Source organism: Mesoplodon bidens (genome assembly GCF_964165515.1).
Source record: "Mesoplodon bidens genome assembly, chromosome: 4".
Taxonomy (NCBI): domain Eukaryota; kingdom Metazoa; phylum Chordata; class Mammalia; order Artiodactyla; family Ziphiidae; genus Mesoplodon; species Mesoplodon bidens.
The window spans coordinates 159,148,101-159,172,862 of NC_138160.1; the positions used below are offsets into that span (position 1 = coordinate 159,148,101).

At 48.9% G+C, this 24,762-nt stretch overlaps 1 protein-coding gene and 1 pseudogene across 2 annotated transcripts in view; one reads left to right on the top strand and one right to left on the bottom strand.

The window, feature by feature from the left end:
• The window catches only part of ERGIC1 (endoplasmic reticulum-golgi intermediate compartment 1), a 107,780-nt gene that overhangs the window by 51,549 nt on the left and 31,469 nt on the right, over positions 1-24,762 (bottom strand). The window contains exon 2 of the mRNA XM_081231944.1: positions 4,316-4,377. Coding sequence (XP_081088070.1) covers positions 4,316-4,377 — 62 coding nt within the window. The remainder of the gene's footprint in view (positions 1-4,315; positions 4,378-24,762) is intronic.
• The window catches only part of LOC308615658 (serine-threonine kinase receptor-associated protein-like), a 35,060-nt pseudogene continuing 18,764 nt past the window's right edge, over positions 8,467-24,762 (top strand). Inside the window, exon 1 of the transcript in view lies at positions 8,467-8,482. The product of the transcript in view is annotated as a serine-threonine kinase receptor-associated protein-like (transcript). The remainder of the gene's footprint in view (positions 8,483-24,762) is intronic.

Sequence of the window (24,762 nt, forward strand, 5' to 3'; positions counted from 1 at the left end):
CCCCTGCATTGGCAGGCGGATTCTTAACCACTGTGCCACTAGGGAAGTCCCTGTACACATGCTTTCAACTGTGCTTTGCTCACTCAGCAATCTATGTCTAAGCAGGTCCTACATCAGTTTATACAGAGTGGTCATGTGGCTTGTTTGTTTTCATGGCATAGAAATTAATTTCAAATGTCTTCTCCAGCTGCTGAACAAATCCACTGCAGAAGACCAGCTGGCAATCCAAATTTCCCAGGCTCACATCCTTCCCCTTCTCACCTGCAAACTGCAGCTGTGATGCCTCCTGATAAAGAATCCTGCCAGGTGGGCAAAGCACCCTTCTCACTTGAAATCTCACACCTTTTCTGACCCACGTTTCAGAGCCATTTTCACCCCACCCCACCTTCAAGCCCCAGCAACCCACAGGTTGCTGTAATGATGAACAGGCCCAAACTTGGGAGGTGTTTTTAAAGGTCAATGCTGACTTAGGCCAGTCCAGGTTTCCTAGCTGCCTTCCTTGCTCCAAGCCTGCAAATGGGCCCCAAACCTCTGACTCTATGCAGATCAGAGGTGGGGGGATAGGGGTGGGAAGGCCTCTTTCTGAAACCTGCGTGTGTTGTCCCAGGCTTGGACCTAGCAGCTGGATAAGTGCGGAGTCTGCTCAGCTGAATCCGAGTGTCCAGCAGCCCATGCTGTATGTCTGCTTCCCCTACCTTGTCCCCAGACTGGAAAGATAGAGACAATGTCTCAGCACCCCTGGGGCCTCAGGGTCTAGCATAGTGCCTGGCTCAGAGAAGCTATGAAATAAATATTTGTTGAGTGAGTGAATGAGTGAATAAAAAACATGAAGGCAGGTAGGGAGTATTTCCACCAGAAAGGCCTTCTGATACTGTAGAGTTTTTCAATCCATGTTTGGGCAAGATGCTCAGGCTCTGTGACTCCAGACTTCTTCTGAAACTGACTCAGGCACTGGACAGTAGGAATGTGACGCCAGGAGGATGCTCGCTAGTGGGAGATCCGGTGCAGCCAGCAAAGGGGGCACCGGACCCAAGACCCAGACACCAGCAAGTCAAGGCATCTGTGTAAGGCCACATGAGCACTTCAGTGGAGAAGGCAAAATTCAAACCTCGACTTGTGAGTCTCCGGTGCCCTTGCTGGTTCCTTCAGTTATTAATAGCACTTACCATGACGTCATGAAATGGTGTGTTTCAGTATCTGCCTGCCTGCTCAGCCACGCACTCTTCAAGGACAAAGACCGAAGCCCATTCATCAATTTGGTCCCAGGACATGGCACACGGCCTGGCCCCAGACCTGGCTGATAAATATTTGTTCACTAAATGGTAGCTAAGGGCTGGCTTCCCGTGCTCACGCCTTTCCTCTTGTGCAAGGGAACTTGCCCTCTCACACACTGTGCTTGAGACTGCAAATCAAACCACGTCCCCAGAGGGCCACTTGGCAGTACCTTCTACATTTCACAATGCACATGCCCTTTGACCCGGTAATTCCTCTTCTAGGAAAGTTACCTTACAGAAATAACCATACAAGGATCAAAAACATATGGACAAGGATGTCTATAATAGCAATAAGCTGGAATCAGAACGCCCATCCTCAGGAGGCTGGTTACATAAACCGTGGGTCGGCCAGATAATGGAAAGAAGCACATGGTGGCCGTTTACGTGCTGGTACGAAAGGTGTGCAGGATGTGTCAGTTAAAAAAGGGCAGGGAAGGATGGTGTGCCCAGTATGCTCCTGTCTGTGCTTAAAATGACGACGCAGGTATTTCAAAGACTGAATATGTTTTTTAAAAACTCTAGAGGGATACAGACCTGATTGTTAAACATACTCGATAAGGCAGAGAACTGCAGAGCCTGCAAAGAAGTGGCCTGAGCTGTTGGTGGTAGGAAGGGGACAGGAAGCCTCGTTGGAATTTTTGTGACCAGGTTCATAAACTAATTGAACAGGTAGATGAACAAGCCCTTTTCCTCTTATGTACCCCGAGTACCTTTTCCGTGGGGATCAATGCACAAAGCGTCACAGCTTCTGCGGTCACAGACCCTCATGGGCTGTGGGCTCCAAGAGGACGGTGATAAGAAGAGGTGCACGGTCCAAGCACTGAGAGTTTGGCATGTACCCCATACTTGACAGGCGTGATCACACTTCACCCCCAGATCAGAAAACTGAGTCTCAGAAGGGTGAAGTGACTTGCTCAGGGTCACCCAGCAGCTAAATGGGAGAATGAACCCAGCTCTGCCAGATCTGAAGCTAGCAGGACATGAATCCTGCTGCCTGGCTGCTCTGTTCTCTTCTCTAGGGATGTGGACAGCCAGACTCAAGAAGGCATCTGCAGCTTGGACGACCTAAGCTAGAGGCAGAGCCAGCCGGGGTGCAGGGATCCCCAAGGTCAACCCCTGACCTGATAATGGCCTGCCCTGGGAAGCAGCGGTGGACTCCAAAATGACTGCCCAGCCCCAGGGCCCTGCTCAGGGGACAGTCCATGGGGAGGGTCCCTCTCCCACACCAAGCACTGGAAAGGCCCACCTCTTGCAAGCTGTGAAACTTCAGACAAGTCACTTCACCTCTCTGAGTCCATTTTCTCATCTGGAAAGTGTGGGTAGAGGCTTCCTGCTTGCAAAGTGCTTTTGGTTTGTTTTTATATTTTTTAAAATAAACTTTATTGTGGAATAATAATAGACGCAAAGATAGTACAGAGAGTTCCCATCCGCCCTTCGCCCAGCTTCCCCTTATGTTAACATCTTACATAACCCTGGTATGTTTGTCAAAATGAAGAAATTAACATTGTCCAATACTGTTAACTATGCTACAGACTTGTTAGATCACTAATTTCTCCGCTAGTGCCTGTTTTCTGTTCCGGGACCAGACCTGGTATCCCATTTTGCATTTAGTCATCGTGTCCTTAGTCTCGAATCTGTGACGGTTCCTCAGTCTTTTCTTGGTTTTCAAGACCTTGCCACTTTCACAGAGTCTTGGCCAGGTGTCCTGTAGAGGGTCCCCCAGGCCAGGGCTGTCTGCTGCTTTCCCATGATTAGACTGGGTTGTGGTTTTGGGGGAAGATCCCACGGAGGTGAGGTGTCCTTCGCATCAAATCCCATGGCAGGCAGCGGGCACATGACATCTACGTGACCTCTTCCTCACTGGTTGATGCTAACCTTTGTCACTCGGTGACGGGGCAGGCTCTGGATGTCTCCACTATAGTTACTACTTCCTTTCCATTCTCTCCTCTTTAATAGTGAGTCACCAGCTCACACTCCAGGAGAGGAGAGTTGAGCTGTACCTCTCAGAGGGGGATATATTCATAAATATTCCTTGGAATTCCTCTATAAGGAAGGTTCATCCCTTCCCTCCCATTTATTTAGATCAGTATGGACTCCCGGACCTTTTTCTTAATTCTTTGGGTAACAAGCCAATAATGCCATTATTTATTGTGCTACTCAGATTGCCCTGTGTTGGTCTTTGCCCTCTTACAGGCTGGCCCCTGTGGCCTGCTGACACACCTCCACCCCTTGCTTTTCCTCCAGGAATTTTTTTGCTTTCTGGCACAAGGTGTCCCAGGCTTATTTTGTACACTTCCTGTCCCAGCCCTGCAATCAGTCATTTCTCCCAGGAGCCCTGGGTCCTTTTAGTAGAATACTGGCATTCAGAAACCAAAATCTGAGTGACAGGATTATTTTTTTAAATGGATAGAAACATCCTTATGTCAAAAACTCAAATAGTCTAAAAGGTGTGAAGAGAAAAGTCAGTCTCCCTCCAACCCATGAGCCCCTGTTTCCCCTCCCAAGGACAGCTACTTTTTTTTTTTTTTTTTGGCTTCGTTGCTGACGGGGGCTTTCTCTAGTTGCGGCGAGCGGGGGCTATTCTTCGTTGCGGTGTGCAGGCTTCTCATTGCAGTGGCTTCTCTTGTTGCAGAGCATGGGCTCTTGGCACGCGGGCTTCAGTAGTTGTGGCGCACGGGCTTAGTTGCTCCGCAGCATGTGGGATATTCCCAGACCAGGGATCAAACCCGTGTCCCCTGCACTGGCAGGCGGATTCTTAACCACTGCACCACCAGGGAAGTCCCTGGGGCAGCTACTCTTGATGATTGATTTCTGGTGTCTCCTTTCAGAAACAGGTGATGTTATACCTTACAGTGCTACAGTGAGGACAGAGAAGAGCTGAGGGACCAGAGGCGGGGCCCAGCAAGATGCCCATCATTTCTTCCCTCCTCCTGTCTCTCTGTCTTCCCTCCCTGGCCCAGCATTTCTGCAGAGGGTGGGCAGGCACAGGTACAGGGGGTGGGGAGAGGGTAGGGAGCAACGGAGAGAAGGGAGCTACTCACTAATGGCCCCGGTGTACGTCGGCTGTGTGAGGTCCTTGGGCACCTTCCTGTAGATGTCAAACCTGTGGAGAGCAAAAGGGACGGGGTGAGGTGGGCACAAAGGGCAGGTGTCAGGCAGCGGGGGAAATGGTGCTGGCTGGTGTGCCCAGCAGCCGCCACTCTTCCCCGAACCAGCTCCTCCAAGAGGTCTGAAGGACGTCCCCTGCCCCCCATGGGATCCTGGCTCCCACACCTCCTTTGTCACACTGCCTCACTACTTATCACCCCCTGAGACAGATGGCCTGGACCCCTCATCTGATTCTGGTTCTTGGTTGGTCTTGCCCCCAACAGAATGTAAGCTCCATGAGGGCAGGGACCTTGTTAAGTGTTGTCCCCTGCCGTATCCCTAGACCCTTGTTTGGGCCTGGAGCAAAATAGGCCCCTAGTAAGCACTGGGGGAATGCACTGAACCTGGGCGTTGGCTTTGTCTGATGCTGAAGGGAACGGGCAAGTGCCGTCTTCCCTGAGTTCTCTGACGGCGCTGCATTCTTGCCTGGCATCACCTCTCCGCCCCCTCTTCCCTTTCCTGTCTCTACCTCCTCTTGTTTCCACTCCCCACTTCCCCAGCTTCTGCAGCCTTCTTCTTGGGAGATTCTCCTGAACTCCAAGGCAGTAGGTTAACAGAAAATCCTGCCTGGGGCTGACATCGGCTTGTGACAGCCCTGGCTCCAGCTCACGTGGGTTTCTGCCCAGACACAGAGCAGACGCGTTTTTTTCATATGGATCCCACCAGAGCAGACAGGGGTGGTGGGGTGGTGGTGGAAGAACTGGGGGCTTTGGAGTCAGGCAGACGCGGGTGTAATTCTAGCCAGTTGTTTTAAGGGGTAAGGCCCTAGAATCAGACTGCCCTGGGTTCAAATCTTGGCTGGTCTTCTTCCTTGCTGTGTGATGTCAGGCAAACGACGTCACCTCTCTGAGCCTCAGTTTCCTTTTCTGTACTACGACGAGACCCCGCCAGGCCCGAGTAAGGGAAAGAAACGTCAGCGGAGGAGCTGACACAGAGCATTCCCAGGCACTTGGCTTCTTCCCCTCCACTTGATGAGCAAGCAGCTCTAAGTCCACAGCCCTTTCCCAGCTCTCTGGTGAAGAGGCTGGCAGCTCCGCCCTCCAGGGGTGATGGGCTGGCGGATGGCTCCTCTTGGGTGATTGGGAAACAAGGTTAGTGCCGTGCTAACCCCAATGCAATGACTTGGAAATCTTGCATAAGATCTGATACTTGACTCCTGTGCGTTCACTCTAATGACACATGAAAGGTGCTCGGTTCCTCAAGACCTCAGAGGAGAAAACATTCCTATAGGCTGCAGAGCTAAAAGGTAGCACTTTCTCTCCCACCTGCTCAGTCACCAGTCTCCTGTGCTTAGACCCCGAAGGGCACTAAAAACTGAGGCTGGGAATGTGGTCAGGAGGGGTGGGGGCCTCATGTGACTCAACTATCCATATCTACTCACCTCCCTTATTCTGAAAATGCTGCCCACTTTACCTGTGGGAGGCATATTAGAGGAGAGAGTATGTACTGGGGAGTTAGCCTGCCTGGGCTTAAATGTGACCCCACCACTGTGTGACCTTGGGAGCGTCACTGAACCTCTCTGTGTCTCAGTTCCTCTGTCTGCAAAATGGGGGCAACAACAGTAACTATCTCACTGCTTAGGGATTAGAACCAAATGACTTAGTGCATATAAAGCACTTAGAACCATGCCTGGCACCCAAAAGTACTATAGCAGTATTTGCTGTTACTATGATTAATGCTTATTTGGCTGACATTTATGAGCACCTACTATGTGCTAGCCCTCTTTTAGGTACTAGAGACATGGAGATAAAATCAGCCCTCAGCTCTGCGTACCTGTAGTTTAGCAGCAAAGACAAAGAGGGAATCAAAAGGAGAACGCAGTGGTGCCCCACCATGGGGTTTGCTGGAGGTGCCAGATGAACCTGAAAAGGGCACCTGGGGTCATCTTGAAGCTTCCAGAAAGAGCTGATGTCTGAGCAGGAGGATGGGAGAAAGGGTAGGTGCAGGCAGAGACTGGTCCAGGTAGGAAGAACAGCAAAAGCAGAGACGAAGAAGAGGACGGAGCCTGACGTGCTGGAAGGCTGAGTTTACCTGCCTGTGGTACTAGGACGGGAATGGAGGGAGTGGATGCTGGACAGGCAAGAGGGGCTTACAAGCCAGCTTCCTGGTCCAGTTGATATCTGGTTACTACCCTGGACCCACAGCCAGAAACTGGGCCTCATGGTTTAATAAATATATGAGCCACCATTTCAAAAGTGGGAGTTTTACGGGAAGTCAAAGGCTGCCCAGGGTAAGAAGCGGGGAGTGGCCTAGAGCAGAGTGTCCGAACCTGACAAGGGTGAGAGAGGGAGAGATGGGAGATGGTTGCATACAGGGGGGCTGATCAAATATATAAATACAGTGAGGATAATGGGGGCCGGATGCCTCACTGTTAGGGAAGGGAGTTATACATAGAGAGAAGTAGAATAAACCCCATGGTGTTAGAGTGGAAATGAAGGTATTGCTGTGAATTCAGCAATGGTTTTCAGCATTCACAAATAGAGAAATATCCACGTGTGTAGACACATCACATATACATTTATTTCCTAGCTCGTTCTATAGACAGGGTGCAGGAACAGTGACAGCCAGACAGCAGTGAGCACATTGGGACCTCAAACCTTGGCTTCTAAATATCATTCTTTACTCAAAGGAATCAGCTCCTTGGAGAAATGGCTGATTCCAGGGCTGGGTAGGGAAAATGCCAAGATGAACTTGGAGTATCTTCTTATGTCAGAAAGCAAGAAAGAATGATGGGACATATCAAAAGGACAAGAAGCCAGCTTAAAGGGGCTCCCACTGGCCAAAGAAGGGGCAATGTAAGCATTAAAATCAACAATCACAGTAATAGATTATGACCCGTTAGATAAAATAGGAAGCCAAAAATCTACATAGATGTAAATAAAGAAATAAGTCAATCAAGTCTGATGAGGAATGGGATACTTCCATACCTTCTAAGTACCCGCCCCCCAAATCTTTATTAATCATAAAGGGAAAAAGGTAACTTTACAGAGGAGAAACTTGACAGACATCACTGTAATCGAGTGACCAAAGGGAGTGTCACCAGTAAGGAGACACATCATGTGCCTCCTGATATGAAGTACTGGGGAGGGTACCCCATCACTCCTGTGGGGAACTTGCTCAAGTGTACAACCTCAGATGAATTATGAGAAAACATCAAACAAATCCAAACTGAGTGTCATGCTACAAAATGACTGGCCAGCATTTGTCAAAAGTATCAAGGACACGAAGGTAAGTAAAGACTAAGGAACTGTCAGAGATTGGAGGAGACTAAAGAAATGTGACCATTGGGGCTTCCCTGGTGGCGCAGTGGTTGAGAGTCTGCCTGCCGATGCAGGGGACACGGGTTTGTGCCCCGGTCCGGGAAGATCCCACATGCCGCGGAGTGGCTGGGCCCGTGAGCCATGGCCGCTGAGCCTGCGCGTCCGGAGCCTGTGCTCCGCAACGGGAGAGGCCACAGCAGCGAGAGGCCCGGGTACCGCAAAAAAAAAAAAAAAAAAAAAAAAAAAAAAAAAAAAAGAAATGTGACCACTAAACCCCGCAGGCTGTCCTGGATCAGAGAAAGGACATCAGTGGGACAACTGATGGGATTTGAATAAGATCTGTAGATTAGTTAATAGTACTGTAGAATGTTCTTTTCCTGGTTTTGAAAATGGTTTGGTTATATAAGATGTTATATAATGTTATATAACATTTAAGGAAGCCTGGGTAAAGGGCATATGGGAAGTCTTTGTATTATTTTCACCATTTTTTGGCAAGTCTGCAATTATTTCAAAATGAAAAGTTAAGATCTTTTTTTAATTTAATGAAAAATTTTTTAAAGCTTAAGTGGGAGATGTCATGTAAAAATCCCACCCAGCTTGCTTTCTTTGTGTATGTTTGGTCCCTATAGGCCTCAGAATTTGAGATGCTGGCTTAACAAATGTTTGGCCAGGTGTGCTGGGTGTCAGGCAGAGTATGTCTTTGTCAGGAGAGGGAGGGGAGATGAAGGCTGAGCGAACGAAGGTCTAAGAGAGGAGGCGAGACTTGGACAAAACTACAGGCGGCAATGGCAGTCAAAGAAGGTAGGTGCTCCGGAAACAGGGAATGACGCAAACCAAAAGCACTGCCATCCCATGTGGGGTGTGTTCCCACGTATATCTGTATTTAATTCTCATCTCACAGTAGCTCTGGCAGATACTGATGTCCTGTTTTTCCAGGAAGAAGACTACGGCTCAGCCATAAGCCACTTGCTCCAAGTCAGCAAGTCAATTTAGCAGAGCTGGGATTCAAACCCAATTCTGGGTCCACAGGCCATTGTCCTTCCACTGCCCTCTACTTATGGGAATCAGTTTAGGGCTCATTTATTGCTAAACTGAAGTCTCAAGGTTTTGCTTATTTGCTTTTCTGAAGATGCTACCACAGAGCAGATGGGGCTCTCTTGGAAAACAGGGACCAGTGCAAAACACATTAATTCATTCAACAGGTATTTACTAAGTACCTACGAGCAGTGCTCTAGACGGTGGGAAAATGAAAGTGGTCAAGGTAGACATGGCCCCTGCCCTCAAGAAACTGTCGGTCTAGCAATGTTGTTGGCTCCTTGAGAAGGGCCACCTAAACAGAATGTTCTCTGATAATGATTCCATTCCCATGCCGCAAATCCAAGCTGGGGAGCGGTGGTAGGGTAAAGGGAGAGCTGAAAAGGACCCTGGGTTCAGAGCTGACCACAAGCCAAGTGAGTCAGCAGTGAATGTCACTAAGAAAATGGGCCACCGGGAGGCTGGTGAGAACCCAGGCATGTGACAGCTAAGGAAGTCAGCCGTCGTCTCTGGCTCACATTAGTCAGTCCCTCACTGCGGTGATGTGGTGATGCGATTAGATGTGGCCACCCACTGTTAAGAGAATGTAGAAGAAAGGGTAAGGAGAAAGGGAGAGAGGGGAAAGGATGCTTAGTGTACATCTAGTGTGTGCTGGACTCGTGCTAGGCCCTGGACCGACATGGTCTCATCTAATTCTCTCAGCCAACTTGTGAGCTGGGGATTGTTATTCCATTTTACAGACGAGGCTCAGAGGCTGCTGAGTTGGCTAAGCTCTCACACCTATGAAGAGTCACAGCAGGGATCTGAATCCAGGCCTAATTTACATCCTTGTTGCTTTTCCCAACGATGTGGGGATAAACCAGGACCATTTGGGTGGAAAATACTTCTTAGGAAGAAAGATTAAAGAATTGGAATGGCTTGGCCTTAAATAGAGAAAGCTAAAGGATAGATTCTTTATGTTTGTCAAAAAATGCTCTTTCCCTGTCCTCCCCCTAGACTGTGAGTTTCTCACGGGAAAGGACCTGGGCCTCCTTGCTGCCCAGCCCTGCCCAATCCAGGCCCTTGGGGAACTGATCTGAACGAATGGGTCAATGGATGAACCTATACAAAGATAAGGTCCACTGGCTGGCCCCATAAACAAGATTAAGATGAAATGGATGGTGGGGAAGCTGAGTGATGGGTCCCCAGGGGTTCCTTGTACTGTATTTAGACATGTTCACTTACAAAAAAGGCAAAATGGGCTTACATGAAAGCAAGAAAACAATCAGCTGGACTTACGAAAGACTGAGCTAGATGCCAGAAGAATGGGAGCAGTGCCCAGAGCCAGGTGGACCATAGGTTTGTCACCTGTTGGAACAGGACCCAAATGCGGAGACCCCAGGGGACCTCCTGCCTTCACCACGCTCTGCTGTTGGGTCTAGAAGGTGTTCTGAGATCACTGTGTCCAACCCATTCATTTTACAGAAGAGAAAACAGAAGCCCCAAGAAGGAGTGACTCACCCAATTCAAGGTATAATTAAACTCAGAGTATTTAAAACAAAAAACAAGCCAATAAAAAAAGCTTGTGAAATCCTTGTTATCTCATGCTCTTGAAATGTCATATGCTACTGACTTTCAACCAGGTGCAATCTGGGCGCCCCAGGGGACATCTGGCGATGTCTGGAGATATTTTTGGTTGTCACCCGGGGGAGTGGGTGGTACCCAGCAGGTAGAAAGCCAGGGAAGCTAATGCATCCTACAATCCTACAAGGCACAGCCCCCTACAACAAAAAGGATACCAGCCCCGAATGTCCATGGCACTAAAGCTGAGAAACCCTGTTGTAGGCAGAGAAAACCTTCCCATGCGGGAAGCTCATTTTCCCACTGAGCCTGTGTTCTCTCCACAGAGACGCCTCCAGTTGCCTCTGCTCCGTCTGGGTGAAGTCATGGCCATGGCCTTGATGGCCCCTGCGGTCTTTCCCTGTCCTTTTCCGCTCTGTGCCTGAGAAGGCACACTTGGAGAGAACTGGGCAAAGGAACACCCAGGGAAAAAATAAAGTCCACCTGAATTTGTGACTTCTTATAAAGGTGCAGTAAGTACAAGTGTCACTATTTGAATCAAAAAGGTGCTCAATCCGTGCCTCTAACTTCATTATAACTTAGGATCAAACAAATTTCTTAGGATCAAATATATGTCAACATCAGAACTAGAAGTCGATGAGAATATAGGATTTACTTAACAGAAATTCACTGTACAGGCCACATCTAGCCTACAGAGCGAGGGACGGCTGCATAACCTCACCCAAAATAAACACGCATAAGTCTTCTCTTGATCCCAAGCAAGGAAACTGCCGTTGGAAATCTCTGACTAATGGATTTCTTCTGTAATTTCTTTTCATAGCAGAATACCTCAACTCTTGCTATTTTAACTTTTGGTGCTTGGGACCTCACTTCTCCCCTGCTCTTGAAGACAAATCTCAGATCGCCCTGTGGTTCGCCATGTGTGGGCGGCCACCAGGCAGGAGCTCGTGATGTCACTGTTTCCACGGCCTAATGAAATTAGACGCCATTTAGGAGCAAGTCATTGGAAGTGGTGGGTCACTCATCCCAAAAATAGTCAGTGAGGCTTTAGTTGGTTCTTTGGCCTGCTCACCCCTGCCCACCAGCCTGTCAGAGCCCTCGGTGTCAAGCCCAGGGAGCTGGGTGAAAAATGTGCTTGTTGGTTCACTTACTCATCTCTTCCACCTTACTGAGAACCACTGGTGTGTGTGCACATGCACGTGTGTTGAAGGGCACACAGAGGTAAACAAATGGACGCACCAGAGCCTAACGCGGCTGGGAGAGAACCGTGCAGGCACCAGTTCTAATCAGCCCCAGAATCACTCTCACCGCCCCTGAATCCTGTCCTTGACATTCAAACTACTACTGTGAGCTCACACACCACTCCTCCCTCTGTCAGAAGGATGGGGAAAACATCTGTCTGTTTCCAGCCCAGATGGAGGAGCTTAGAGGGGGGAATAATAATAACAACAGCAATCACAGCTACACCGCTACTGTCCCCATTGTGAGGGATCACGGTGCACCCGGCCTTGGACTTGGACTGTCCATTCATTAGCTCACATCCTTTGTACAGCCCTGTTCAGTGGATACCAGCATTCTCCCCATCTCACTTGCCCAAGATTCCGGGCCAGGATTCGAACTGCTGCAGTCTGGCCTCAGGACCTCTGCTCTGCCCACTGTACCCTATGCCTGCCTGGGACAGGGAGACAGGCTGGGAGCGGGAGGCATAGAGGCCTGTATCTGCGGGAGGGCTGGGTGATGATGCTCTGTGTACACAGTACTAACACGCACACAGTTCTCTCTCCAGCCCATCCCCTGTGGCTCTCTCCCTGAATCTCAGTGCCCTTGTGAAGGTCAATCGTCTACAGGGTGACCTCTCAGCTTCAATCGCCTCCACCTGTGACCTCTCCTGTCTCAGAATACCCTCTGACCACAAAGCCCTGGCCAAAGGGAAAGAGGAGTAAATTTGACTGCTGAGCTTCCAGAAGGCCCCTCTCAAGGCAGCCTTCCCCACCTTCCTGGGCGCTGTGGACATATACATTCCTGGTACAGCTCCGAGACGGCTGCAGGGTATCTTCCGCCCTTGCTGGGCTGGGACCGTCAGATTTGTTCTTGAATCCACTGTGGGTCGTGCGGGGCTTGGCCCATTAACGGTATTCAGTAAATTCCAGGTGAAAATATAAAATGATGTAGGCACAGGGCTATTACTCACCGCTGCACCAGCTGTAACAGCAAACAACTGGAGGCCATCCAAATGTCCATCCAGGGGGACCAGTTAATAAACTACAGACCATCCACAAAGTGGAGGATGATGCAGCTATAAAGAGGAATGAGGAAGGTCTCTACAGAGTAAGAGAAAAAAGCAAACTGTGGAACACTGAGTTCTGTTAAATTTTGTGCGTGTGTGTTTGGGGTGCGGAGCAGCTGGAGGTAGTGATAAAAATAAATCTCCATCCTTGTTTATATCTTTAAAAAGAAACAATAGAAGGTGTAACCAAAAGCTAACACAAATGGTTACTTCTGTTATTCTTAGGAGATGCATGAAAATATTAAATATTTAGGGATAAATTTGACAAAAGAAGTGCAAGACCAATATACTGAATACAATAAAACATTGCTGAGGGAAATCAAAGAAGACCTAAGTAAATAGAGAAATACACTGTTAATGGGTCAGAAGACTTGATATTGTTAAGACAGCACTGATCTATAGATTCAACTCAATTCCAACCAAAACTCCAGCAGGCGTTTTTTGTAGGATTTGGCAAGCTGATTCTAAGATTCATATGGAAATGCACAGGACTTAGAAGAACCAAAACAACTTTGAAAAAGAACAAAGTTGGATCTGACTTCAAGACTTCCTATAAACCTTACAGAAGAAAACACAGGAGAAAATCTTAGTGCTCTTAGGTTAGGCAAAGACTTTAGATAAGACACCAAAAGCATGAACCCTAAAAGAAAAAAGTCATAAATAAGGCCTCATCAAGATGAAAAGCTTCCATTCTTCAAAAGGCATTGTTAAAAGAATGAAAAGACAAGCCACATACTAGGAAAAATATATGTGAATCACATGTCCATTAAAGGATTTATATTCAATTATAAAGAACTCAAAACTCAGGAATAAGAAAACAAACAACCCATTAAAAAATGGGCAAAAGATTTGAACAGGCATTTCACCAAAGATTCACTGATGGTGAATCACCACATGAAATGATGCTAGTATCAGAGTCATTGGGGAAATGCAAATTAAAACCACAGAGATACTATTAGAATGGCTGACATTATAAAGACTGGTCACACTAAGTGTTGGTGAGGATATGGAGCAACTGGAACTCTCAGACATTGCTGGTGGAATGTAAAGTAGTATAACCACTATGGAATAGAGTTTGGCGGTTTCCGAAAAGGTTAAATATACGCTTACCATATGATCCAGCCATTCCATGCCTAGGCATACACCCAAGAGAAATGAAAGTATTTTCCCATACAAAGACATGTATATGAATATTCATGGAAGCTTAATTTGTAATCGTCACAAACTGGAAACAACCCAAATATCCATCAACAGTCAAATGGACAGATAGCATATCCACAAAACAGAATATTACTCAGCACTAACAAGGAATGAAGTATTGACAGGAGCAACATGGATGATTCTCAAAATAATTATGCTGAATGCAAGCCAACGCAGTATGATTCCATCTACATAAAATTCTAGAAAGTATAAACTAGTCTAGAGTGACAGCAGGTCATTGGTTGCCCAGGGAGGGAAGAAGGGAGAGACTTGAGGAACCTCAGGGGGCTGGTGAATATGTTATTATCTTGTGATGGTGGTTTCATGGATGTATACATATGTCAGAGTTCTCAAACTGCATACTTTAAGTATGTGAAGTTTATTGTATGTCAATTATACCTCAATAAAACTGTTGGAAAAGAACTTTTTCGTAACAGCCACGAATGAAACACATCAAATACATTAAGCAATCTATGAGTTCGTAATGATACTTCCTAAACCAAAACCAAAAAAAAAAAGCCTCTTTGGATACCTTTGAAGATGTTAAGCCATTATTCTGAAAATTGGTAAATAAAGAGAAAGCATTTATTCTGATTTTTTTGGGTATACACAATGTATATCTCGGTAACCAAATAGCTGAGGAGGGCAAAGTCCTATTTTACAGAATAATTTCAAAGAATAATGTGGAAGGACTAGTAGAATTAGGAAGATCATCATTGTGCATTCTCTGATGAAATACTGGGTTTAGGCGTTTATCAGCAAGCATGGGAAGTTTCCTAACAGATGCATCGGGCTGCTGCTACCTGAACCCAGTGACCGATCTCAGCATCTCCAAGGGAAGACAGCAAGTTATTCTGTACCCCTCTCAGTGTGATGCAGTAAGAAGTACACAGCACACTTCTTAATGACTGGCCTAGAACAACCTCACATTTCACCTTCCATTTGACCCTTAACCCACAGCAGCTTGATGCCAGGCCCCCCTCACCCACTCTTTCTTCGTGCTATAGCTAAGATCACCCAAGAGTCCCTAAGGGCCTGATGCCATTGGCTCTCCTCAGTACTGCCTCTGCACCAGTCCTGCTGACTGTCCCTTCCTTCTTAGATCTCTCTCTGCTCTTGGCTGCCTAAAGTACCATGGCATCCTCACTCTTCAGCATCTTCTGTGCCTGCTCCTTTTCCTCCTCCTGCCTCTGATATCTTGGTATACCCCCAAGGGTCTGTGTTCAGGCCCCTTCTCTTTTAACTCCCACCCCCAACTTATCTACGCCTTAATTTACTGTGCCGAGTTCCAGAGAGACAGGAGCAAGCCAACAAGACAGAAGTAGTCCCCGTCCTCGTGGCGCTCACCCAGTAATGCCCAAGGAGCATCCTCATTCCTAAAGGCATCATGCCGGCCCTTCACACTGGACAGGTCCAGAACCAAACTCAACAGCACCTCCCACAAAACCTGTTCCCAAAACAATGAGGGAGGAGGAACCACAGGGATCATGGAATCCAAATGTGCACGTCTGCAGATAGTTAAAGGGAAACACGGCAAGGGCAGCAACGTCTTGTGTTAGAGATACGGATCTCTGATTCTTTCCAAGTCACAGCCTGTGTCCTCCTGGGGTTCCCAAATGTCTGAGAAGTGATGAGACGTGCTGTTCTTGGCCACCATGATGAGCAAGAAAGTAAAATAGCTGATCGGGAAGATAACTATCCAGGCAATTCTCGGAAAGTGTTTTAGATGGTCTATCGGTACAAAGATGGAGGCCTCACTGGACTGGATGGACAACGCCCTTAGCTGTCACCTGGACCCAGGCTCATGGGGGAGCACGAAGCTCACACACAGCAGGCAAGGGGCATTAGTCTTACTATTTACATTGAGTTGCATTAGCTCTAAATTCTTGCGCGTCTGTTCCCGGAACAGTCAAGCAAGCATGCTCTCACCTCAGGCCCTCTGCCCTTGCGTTCTCTGTATCTGGAACGATTTCCCCTCAGATCTCTTGCTGTCCTGCTCTTTCATGTCTTTTAGGTCTCTATTCAAATGTCACCTCCTCAAAGACCTGTCCTGGCTACCAGCTAAAAGACACCACTCTCCATCTCCTTACTCTGCTGCCTTTTTCTTCACAGCACTTGCGATCACTACCTTGTGTTATGTGTGTTTGTTCACTGTTCCACTCCATCACTAGAATATAAGTTACAGAAGAGCAGGGGCCTGCCTGCCTTTGAGTTCCACTGTATGCCCAGAGCCTCGAGAAGTGCCCGGCACACAGTAGGTCTACAGAAATACTTTGGAATGGACGAAGGAGGCAGTGTTTCTCGAAGTCTGGCCCATGGACCACTGCCTCAGAATCCACCAGGAAACTGGTTAAGTGTGCAGATTCCAGGGCTCCGCTGCAGAACAAACTAAACCAGCATGGGGGTTTCGCATTGCCAAAAAAAGGGCAGTTCAGGAGATGTCAAGGCATGCAAGACTGCTACGGTATAAGTCAAGTGTTTATTTCCAACTTCAAATTTATTTCCTAAGACTTTCTGCTTGCACCCACCTGAGTTACTACAGGTCAACAGAGGGACAGGCAAGGGGACTGGTATTTCCCAGGCTCCTATCCTGTGGGCCAAGCAGTACCTAAGTCCCTTGACCTACTTTATCCCACTGAATCCCTTCCCCCTCACCCACAAGGTACCATCAACAAGTGTAGAAACCAAGACTCAGAGAGGCTTAGCCACTTGCCTAAGCTCACACAGCCAGCAAGAGGCGGGGTCAGGATTGGAACCCGAGTCAGCTTCACCCAGAGGCTGTGCATTGACTCTCTGCGGCCTCCGCAAAGCTCCATACCAGCCCCTGGGGGCCTCGGCTGTCCGTGCTGACCTCCCTTGCCCATGCGCAGCCTGACACCGACAGCAGGCTGGGGGTACTTGCTGAGCGAGGGAAGGAGGAAGGGTTCCGTGGAGCTACGGAACTGTGGCGTGGTGCCACTGAGGCCCCAGCGGAGCACAGCTGAACGGGGGTCCCCTCACCCCTACTGGCCCCCACCACCCTGCAACAGCCCAATGAGCTCACGCTCCCCCAGAAACAGGAAAGGCCTGGTGTCGGAGCCCGAGGCCGTCAGGCTGCCAGGGCTTGGCTGGGAGTCAGGCTTCCCACTTGTCAAGGCCACAGGGAGGGAGGGCTGGCGGGGGACAGCCAGGGCCCCCAACGTGTTTCCAAATCACTGGAAACAGGACGCAGCCGCTGGCCCCACACCAGGACACAACAACATCCCGAGCTCAGATGCTATAAATGGAAATGTATTCTTAGAGGGGCAGGACCTGAGCGGGGTTTTTCAGAAGTGACCCATCATTGGATAAAAATACAGACGGCATTTAAATGTTGAGCGGCGGAGCTATTCCGGGGATTAGATTCTCACGCCCCTGGCTCCCCGCCAGGGCACGGCCTTCAGCAGACATTTAAAAGGAAGAAACGATTGGTACCAGTGTTTTAAGTTTAGGAGGAGAGAACTGGGGGAAAAGACAGCTGTGTCGAGATACCTGTGGAAGGGGCTCCCTTCGAGGGACCCCAAAGGTCCTTTGACCTCCACCTGCCCATGGGATTCAGTTTTACTCTGTGCCATGAGACCACCTTTTGGACTACATCTCAGCTACCTTGAAAAGTGAAGGCTGAGTTCTGGCTAGGCCTGGGGTTAGAAGCCTAGGACAGGATTAAGATTTTAAGAGATTTGCAGGTAAGGAAAGCATAATAGAGAAAAGCTGGAGGCGGCCCTGGTGTTACGAGGAGGGCAAGGGCAGCACTCACTGAGCGCCTCCCAGGAGCCACAGCCTCTCGACTCACGTCATCTCATCAAAATCTCAAACCCGTTCGAGATACCAAAATGAGGTTCACCCCTATTTTTAAAGGAAAAGGAACTGGAGCTCACAAAAGACTGTGTAGAGGGGGTGAGTCTCCGGCTGAGACCCTGAGTGCAGGAAGACAAGCAGAAATGAGGCCGGGGAACAGGGGTGGAAGGGTGTCCCATGTAGAGCGACAACTCCGGCCAAGTTTCATGGCTCCGGAAGCCCAAGGTCAATCAGCAAGTGGCAAAGCTGAGGTCTGCGTCCTCGTCTGTCTGGACATGAAATTACTGTGCCGCCCTAGGGAGCAGCTGTGTGCCTTAGGAAACAAGGTGGTTCACAAGTTAAAAGGTGAGATGTTCAGACAGTCCCATGCAAAAAGGCACAGGAAAGGAATCAAAGGGTTCTCCTTGTTGGCCTGGGGGAGAGTTTAGTTGGTGACCGTTTTCCTTTGGGCACATCTTGGTACTTTTCAGTTGTTCTATAATAAACAGGTTATAAACGGAAAAATAAAGACAGCGAGGGTCTTAGGAGACCTGTCGTGGGCTCCCCAGCCCCTGTCTCTCTATTATCTGCCTCTTCACCCCATGACCCCAACATTTTGTTCCAGAAAGCCCCGTTCTGTGCCAGCTCTGTGCCTTGGCATGCACTGTGCCCTCTGTCTGCAGCACCCCTCTCTCTCCTTCCGTGCCAGCTCATTCATTCTCCCTGTCATTACTGAGTGCTCACTATGGACCACGCACTGTTCTAGGTGCTAGACATACAACAGCGGTCAGACACAAAGCTCTCTGCCTTCACCTAGCTTACACCACAGTGGGGGAGACAAACAATAAGTGAACTAATATATGTCAGTGCCATGAAGAAAAATAAACCAGGCTAAGAGAATAGAATGTAACATGGGTACTGCTTTAGACGGGGTGTGAGGGGTGTCAGAGAAGGTTCACCCGACCCGATGACACGCAAAACACGTATCTCCTTTCAGTGAGACAGCAGCCACCTGGATGTCCAGGGAAGAGAGTTCCAGGTTGGAGGGATGGTAAGTGCAAAGGCCCTGAGGCAAGGAGCATATTTGGCAGGTTCCTCCAACAGCAAGGAGGCTGATACAGCTGCACTGGGAGGTGAGGTCAGAGGCCCCAGGTAGTTCTTTAAAACTTAGCTCACACACCCCTTCCTCTGCGACGCCACCTCCAATCAGCATGAGGCTGGCTGAGGCACCCTATTCTGGGCTGCCGTGGCCCCTGAGCTTCCCTCTGTCATCATTTGACACATGGTGTACCGTCATTATATATGTGTTGCACATTATATATTTACAATCATGAATGAACAGCACATCCCACTATGTCTCACTAATACTATTGGTGTCTACCATCAACAGATGAATGGATAAAGAAGATGTGGTATACATACACACATACATATACACAATGGAATACTACTCAGCCATAAAGAATGAAATTCTGCCATTCACAACAACATGGGCGGACTTGGAAGGTGTTACGCTAAGTGATGTAAGTCAGACAGAGAAAGACAAATACTGTATGTTATCACTTAAATGTGGAGTCTGAAAAATACAACAAACTAGTGAATATAAGAACAAAACCAAACCAAACCTGTGTTACTTTATCATTTGTTTTCCTTCTACCTGTCCTTTATATCATAGCATTGTAGTCATTAACAAAGAAAACTACTACTGGTGTGTTCCCCTCAAAGTTGTGAACTCGTCAAGGGCAGGAACTGGTCTTATACAGTGTGGGGTCCCCATTACCCGGCACTTAAGTGGGGAGCATCATTTTTAAGCAACAAGAGATCTGCTGAGTCACAGAAGACTGGTGGTCTTTCCGGGCCAAGAGCTCACCTGAGATGTGCAGGTGAGTCCCCTCAGGGAGCTCCAGCAATGAGACATCACGGATGAGACCTATGTGAGGCAGGGAATGGGTGACTGAGAGCGGGAGGGAAGGGGCCTCCTCCCTACCCTCCCCATTTCCTCCACCTGCCTCAACCTGTGCTTCCCTCACCAGCCCATGGCTTATCGGAGCCCTCGCTTTCAGGACAGCCCACATGGGAAGATAAAAACTTAAAACCACTTCACCAGGGGGTGATTATTCACAGATAGAAAACACCCCTCCCCTTTGAAAATGATTCCAGGAAACAGCAAGCATCCCAAATGCATCAGTGGGCCCAGACACTGATCCCCCAGCTGCTCACATCACCTAATGGGAGGCAACCAGGCATTGTGTGTCTCTGAAGGAAGTACACGCTCCCCAGTAGAAAATACCTGCTGAGGCTAGGCAGGTACTGAGATGAGAGAAGTGGGCCGGTGGGGCCTGCAGCCATCGGAGGGTCCACAGCTCACCTAAAGAGGGTAGAAAGCCCCCCAGCTTGGCCCATGGCTGGAACAAGGAGCCCTGGTGCGCCCAGATCAGGGAAAACCAGAAATCTGGGGCTTACGTGAAATTACCAATTTAAAAATGATGGCAAACAGTTTTTTGTTTGTTTGTTTTGGGTTTTTTGTTTTTTAAATAAAACAATATGCGAATCAAAGAAAACACTTCTGTGGCTCATATTTGGCCTGAAGACTATCAGTTTGTGAACTTGGCCTTAAATCTTGAAGTATTTTTGCATCAGAATAGATGGTAGGACTGAAAAAATAGGAGAGGGCAAGAAGACCTAAGCACTGTAAAACTAGAAGGGAACTTTGAGATCACGGAGCTCCTGTGTGGTCAAGAAGGTTTGTCTCAGGGATCCATTCTAGTGGCTGCCCAGCCGCTAAGGCTGGGACTGGACTCAGTGTGTGCGTGCTGGGATGGATTAGCAACGTCTGCCAAGGACATGGGACTGGGGTCACCAGTGACACTCTTCCTGGGTAGTCAGCAAGGCTGATTTAGTCCAGACCCATTTTAAAGGCAGAAAAACTGAGGCTCAGGAAGCAACACTGAATTGCCTCATGTCATAAGTGAGAACTACCTGTGAGTCGCACCTGGGGCTCTTCCTATGACACCCAGGTGCCCCTAAATCAACCAAAGACTTATCTTAGAGAGAAGTCATCTCTGAACCAATAATGCAGGTCAATTAGAAAACGTGACTTTAACAGTGATTCATTTTATCCACAGCTCTGTAGGGACAGAACCTTTTCTAAACAGCAAGGGGGTCTGAGTCCTGACAAAGCCATCTGAGGACACTGCCCACAGCACGCACACTGTCCCAACTGAGGGCCTTGAGCTGGCTGAGGGGCCTGGCACCAGAGGGAGCCTGGGTGCACCTGAGCGCGGAGGCCTGCCTTGAGCTTGGCCCTCCTCCCTTGCACTCAGTGTGAGTCAGGGCTCTCGACTTCAGTGTGCTGGCTGCAAAATTTTCAGTTTTACTTGGCTCCTGAGCAAAACGTACTTTTCCAAAGGACATCGATTCAACTGAGCTGAGTTTTGCAATGCCCTGGCAGTGGCAAGGCCAGCCTCCCTGAGCACACGCTGTCCCAGGCAATGAAGACTGGTGGTCTTTGTGGTTATCACCTCCCTCACCCCTTCCTTCCTCCTCCCCAAGTGGGAGGATCCGTCCCTCCCCTGGCAGAGCCCCCTGGCATGCCTGCCGTCCCACGGGTAACCCAGCCAGGGAAGCCCTCACACTCTGCAGAGCCGTGCCTCACCCCCACTTGCATCATTGCCAGGGCGGGTAAAGAACACAGGCCAAGGGGGTCGGGCTGGCAGTGGCTCAAACATCAGCAAGTACATCGTGTACCTCTTTGCTTTTTAAAAACTAGACCATCGTTTAGAGCGGTTTTAGGTTCGCAGCAAAATGGAGCAGATGCCCCCCCCCACCTCTGACACACACACAGCCTCCCCCATTATCAACACCCCGCACCAGAGTGGGGCATCTGTTACAACGGATGAACCTGCACTGACACGTCATTATCACCCAAAGTCCATAGTTTACAACAGGGTTCACTCTTGGTGTTGTACACTCTATGGGTTTTAACAAATGGAAAATGGCACGCATTCACCATTATAGTATCATACAGAGGAGTTTCACTGCCCTAAAAATCCTCTTGCTCTGCCTACTCATCCCTCCCCCACCTCCTACCACCCCAGGCAACCACTGTTCTTTTTATTGTCTCTATAGTTATGCCTTTTCCAGAATGTCATATAGTTGGAATTATATAGTATGTAGCCTTTTCAGCTTGGCTTCTTTCTCTCAGTAATACTCCTTTAAGTATCCCCCATCTATGTCCTTTCATGGCTTCGTAGCTCATTTCCTTCTAGTACTGAATAATATCCCAGTGTCTGGATGAACAACAGTTACCCGGTTTCTCAATCCCTGAGGCGTGGATCTGCAAAGCCAGGGGCTCTACTGCCTATTAGCTGTGTGCCTTTGGACAAAACTTTCTCTGAACCTCCAGTGTTCTTCACCTGTAAAATGGGAATAAAAGTACTGAGGACTTCACTGGAGTGCGGGTTATATGTGGAAGAGCGTGGAAGGCACGGATGACAGGTCACAGCAGGGAGCAAGCACACGACAGATGTCAGCTGCAATTATCATCACTGCCAATTATCACCACGATGGTGTGGCTGTCGCTGCCATTCGTGGGCTTATTCTTGCCTTCTCTCTGCAGAGCAGTACGAGGGGGAAGTGGAGACAACCCTGACTCTGGGCTCACACAGGTTGGCGTTCTAAATGCTGACCCCACCTAGGCAACTAGCTAGACCTCTCTGAACCTCTGTGGATTACATCCCCCTCCTAGTGGGATTTTGAGAAACAAATGGGATCACTAACTGGAATGCAGGAAGAGCCCTTAGCACCCAAAAAGCAATCACAAAAGGTTAGTTCAAAGCTATTTGGGAGAGGTCCTTGGCATTTCCTGTGAACAGCCCCATTGAGTGCATGAGGCAGAGAAGGTGAACAGTGGGTGTATTAGAAAATGGAGATGAAAGCCTGCTGGTTAGTACCAGGGCCAGGAGGAACGTCTTCAAAGCAGAGTGAGTATGGAGAGAGGCTAGTGCTGTCCTGCCCAGCCAGGACCCAGCGGACGTCAGCAAGGAATGGGGGCAGTAACACCTCTGCAGCCTAGCTGGCTGGCAGTCTTCTTGGTGTCAAATGACAGCAGAGAGCTGAAATTCAGAGGCAGTGGCCAAGGCCAGTCAGCATTGTTCCTGCGGCTTCCGAGGGGCAGAACTAAGGACACGGCGGAAAGTTATGGGGCAGCAGCCATCAAATAGCTCACATGTGCCACCAGCAGGTTCCATGCAACTGCTGGGCCTGAACCAGGACTCCTGCGCTCTCCCATGAAATAACCTTGGCCTCTTGTCTACAGAGGGCCCACCCACCTGGAAGCACATTGCACCCCCCCCACCCGTAACCCAGAATGGTCTGTGATGCGGCACACCTGACCATGCAGTGTCAGCAACCTTGGGAGGGAGGAACTGTCACAATCCCCATGTTCCGGATGAGGAAGATAAAGGCGGCACTGCCTGGGAGCACTGGAGCTGGGACTCAGACCCTTGGCTTTCCGATTCCCCACAGCCCGGAGGCAAGCCGGGCGTTTGCAGAGAACACCTCATGAATGGTTTCCCGGCTCTGCTTAGCCCATTCATCCCTTCACTCAGCATCGATTCCGCAAATATCACTAGCATCCGCTCTGTTCCAGATGCTGAGCTAGGCCATTGAGATACAATGCGAACCAAACAAAGGCAGTCCCTGCCTGCCTGGAGCCAGAGTCAAACAAAGCTCTGTTACAAATGTGTCGTTATAGAAGGAGATGCGTGCCAGAAAGGGAAGGCCATGGGCCTCCCTGCTCTATTGGAATTGAGGCTGGAGGGTGTATGGTCACAGAGGGTCTGGAGCCGGCCTTTCTGGGTGTGAGGTCACATTCATCACTCGCTAGCTGTGGCCCTGGGAATTTACTCCATCTCCCTGTGCCTCAGTTTCCCAGCCTGTCAAACAGTGCTCCCTCCTTGGGTAGCTTTGAGGGGGTCCGTGTGTTAGTACGGGGAAAGTAGTTATTTAGCACAGTGCCTGGCCCCACGAGTGAGTGCTCACCGCTTTACCCGCTACTACCAGGCTGCAGGGTGTGAGGCAGAGAGGACCACAGGCATTTTCTTCTTCCCAAAGGAGAACCTCATGTTCCCCCCTCAAATCCCTCCAAGGGCTGCTGCGGCAGAGGTGGCCCCAGTGGATCCAGGAAATCAAGTCAGAAAGAGGGGCACACTGAGGTCCCCATGGGTCCAGGATGAGACAGAAGGTAGGGGATCCGGAGACCCAGGGTTACAGGTGCCGCACATGGGGAGGAGTACCCACCCCACGCCGCCTCCTGCCCCTGGGATCTCTGTCCCCTCTCTGCTCTCTTCCTGCCTCGCCCCGACGGGCCTTTCCTTCTGGACCCTGCTCCAGTTCTCTTGACCTCAAGAGCACCGAGCTGAGATTCTGACTTCCAGAAAGACTTGGGAACATTTTAAAAATATTTTTTATCTGGGCTCAGCAATGCAAAAAAAAAGGCGCGTGCACAGAGGCGCACACACACCCAGCATCCAGAAAGACCCACTAAGAATTTTCATACACAGGTAGTAAAGACTTACCAACATGTGCATGAAGGAGCAACACCATTTTGGGGAGAGTAGTTATTCTGGGATGGAGGTGGGAATGCATCAAAGATGCAAATGTGAAAGCAGGGGAAGAGGAATATGGGGGCTTAAGGTGTGTTTCTTAAAATGGGGGGAAGGTATGGATTAGTCTCTATGCTATCTGATATGCCTAAAATATGTGTATGAACATTTTTTAAAAAGCTTTAAAGTACCAAAAAGAAGTCAGATGCTACAAAACAAGAATGAATGAATTACTGACTCACACGACATGGGTGAACCCCATAGATGTTACACTGAAAGAAGGCCAACACACACATACAGTAGGATGCTGTCTATGTGACCTTGAAGGATGGACAAAACTAATCAACGGTGAGGAAAGCCAGGAGAAGGGTTCCCTCTTGGTTGGGGTACTGACCAGGATGGGGCACAAGGGAGTCTTCCCAGGGGCTGGGAATGTTCTCTGTCTTAATCTGGGGGTGATGGCGTGGGTGTATGTATGTAAAAAGCCATTGAGCTGTACACTTTATGGTGAGCTATACCTCAATTTTAAAATTAATTTAAAATTTAAGAAGAAAGAACATCAAATCATTGGCCAGGTTTGGGAACCCCTTGCACTGGCT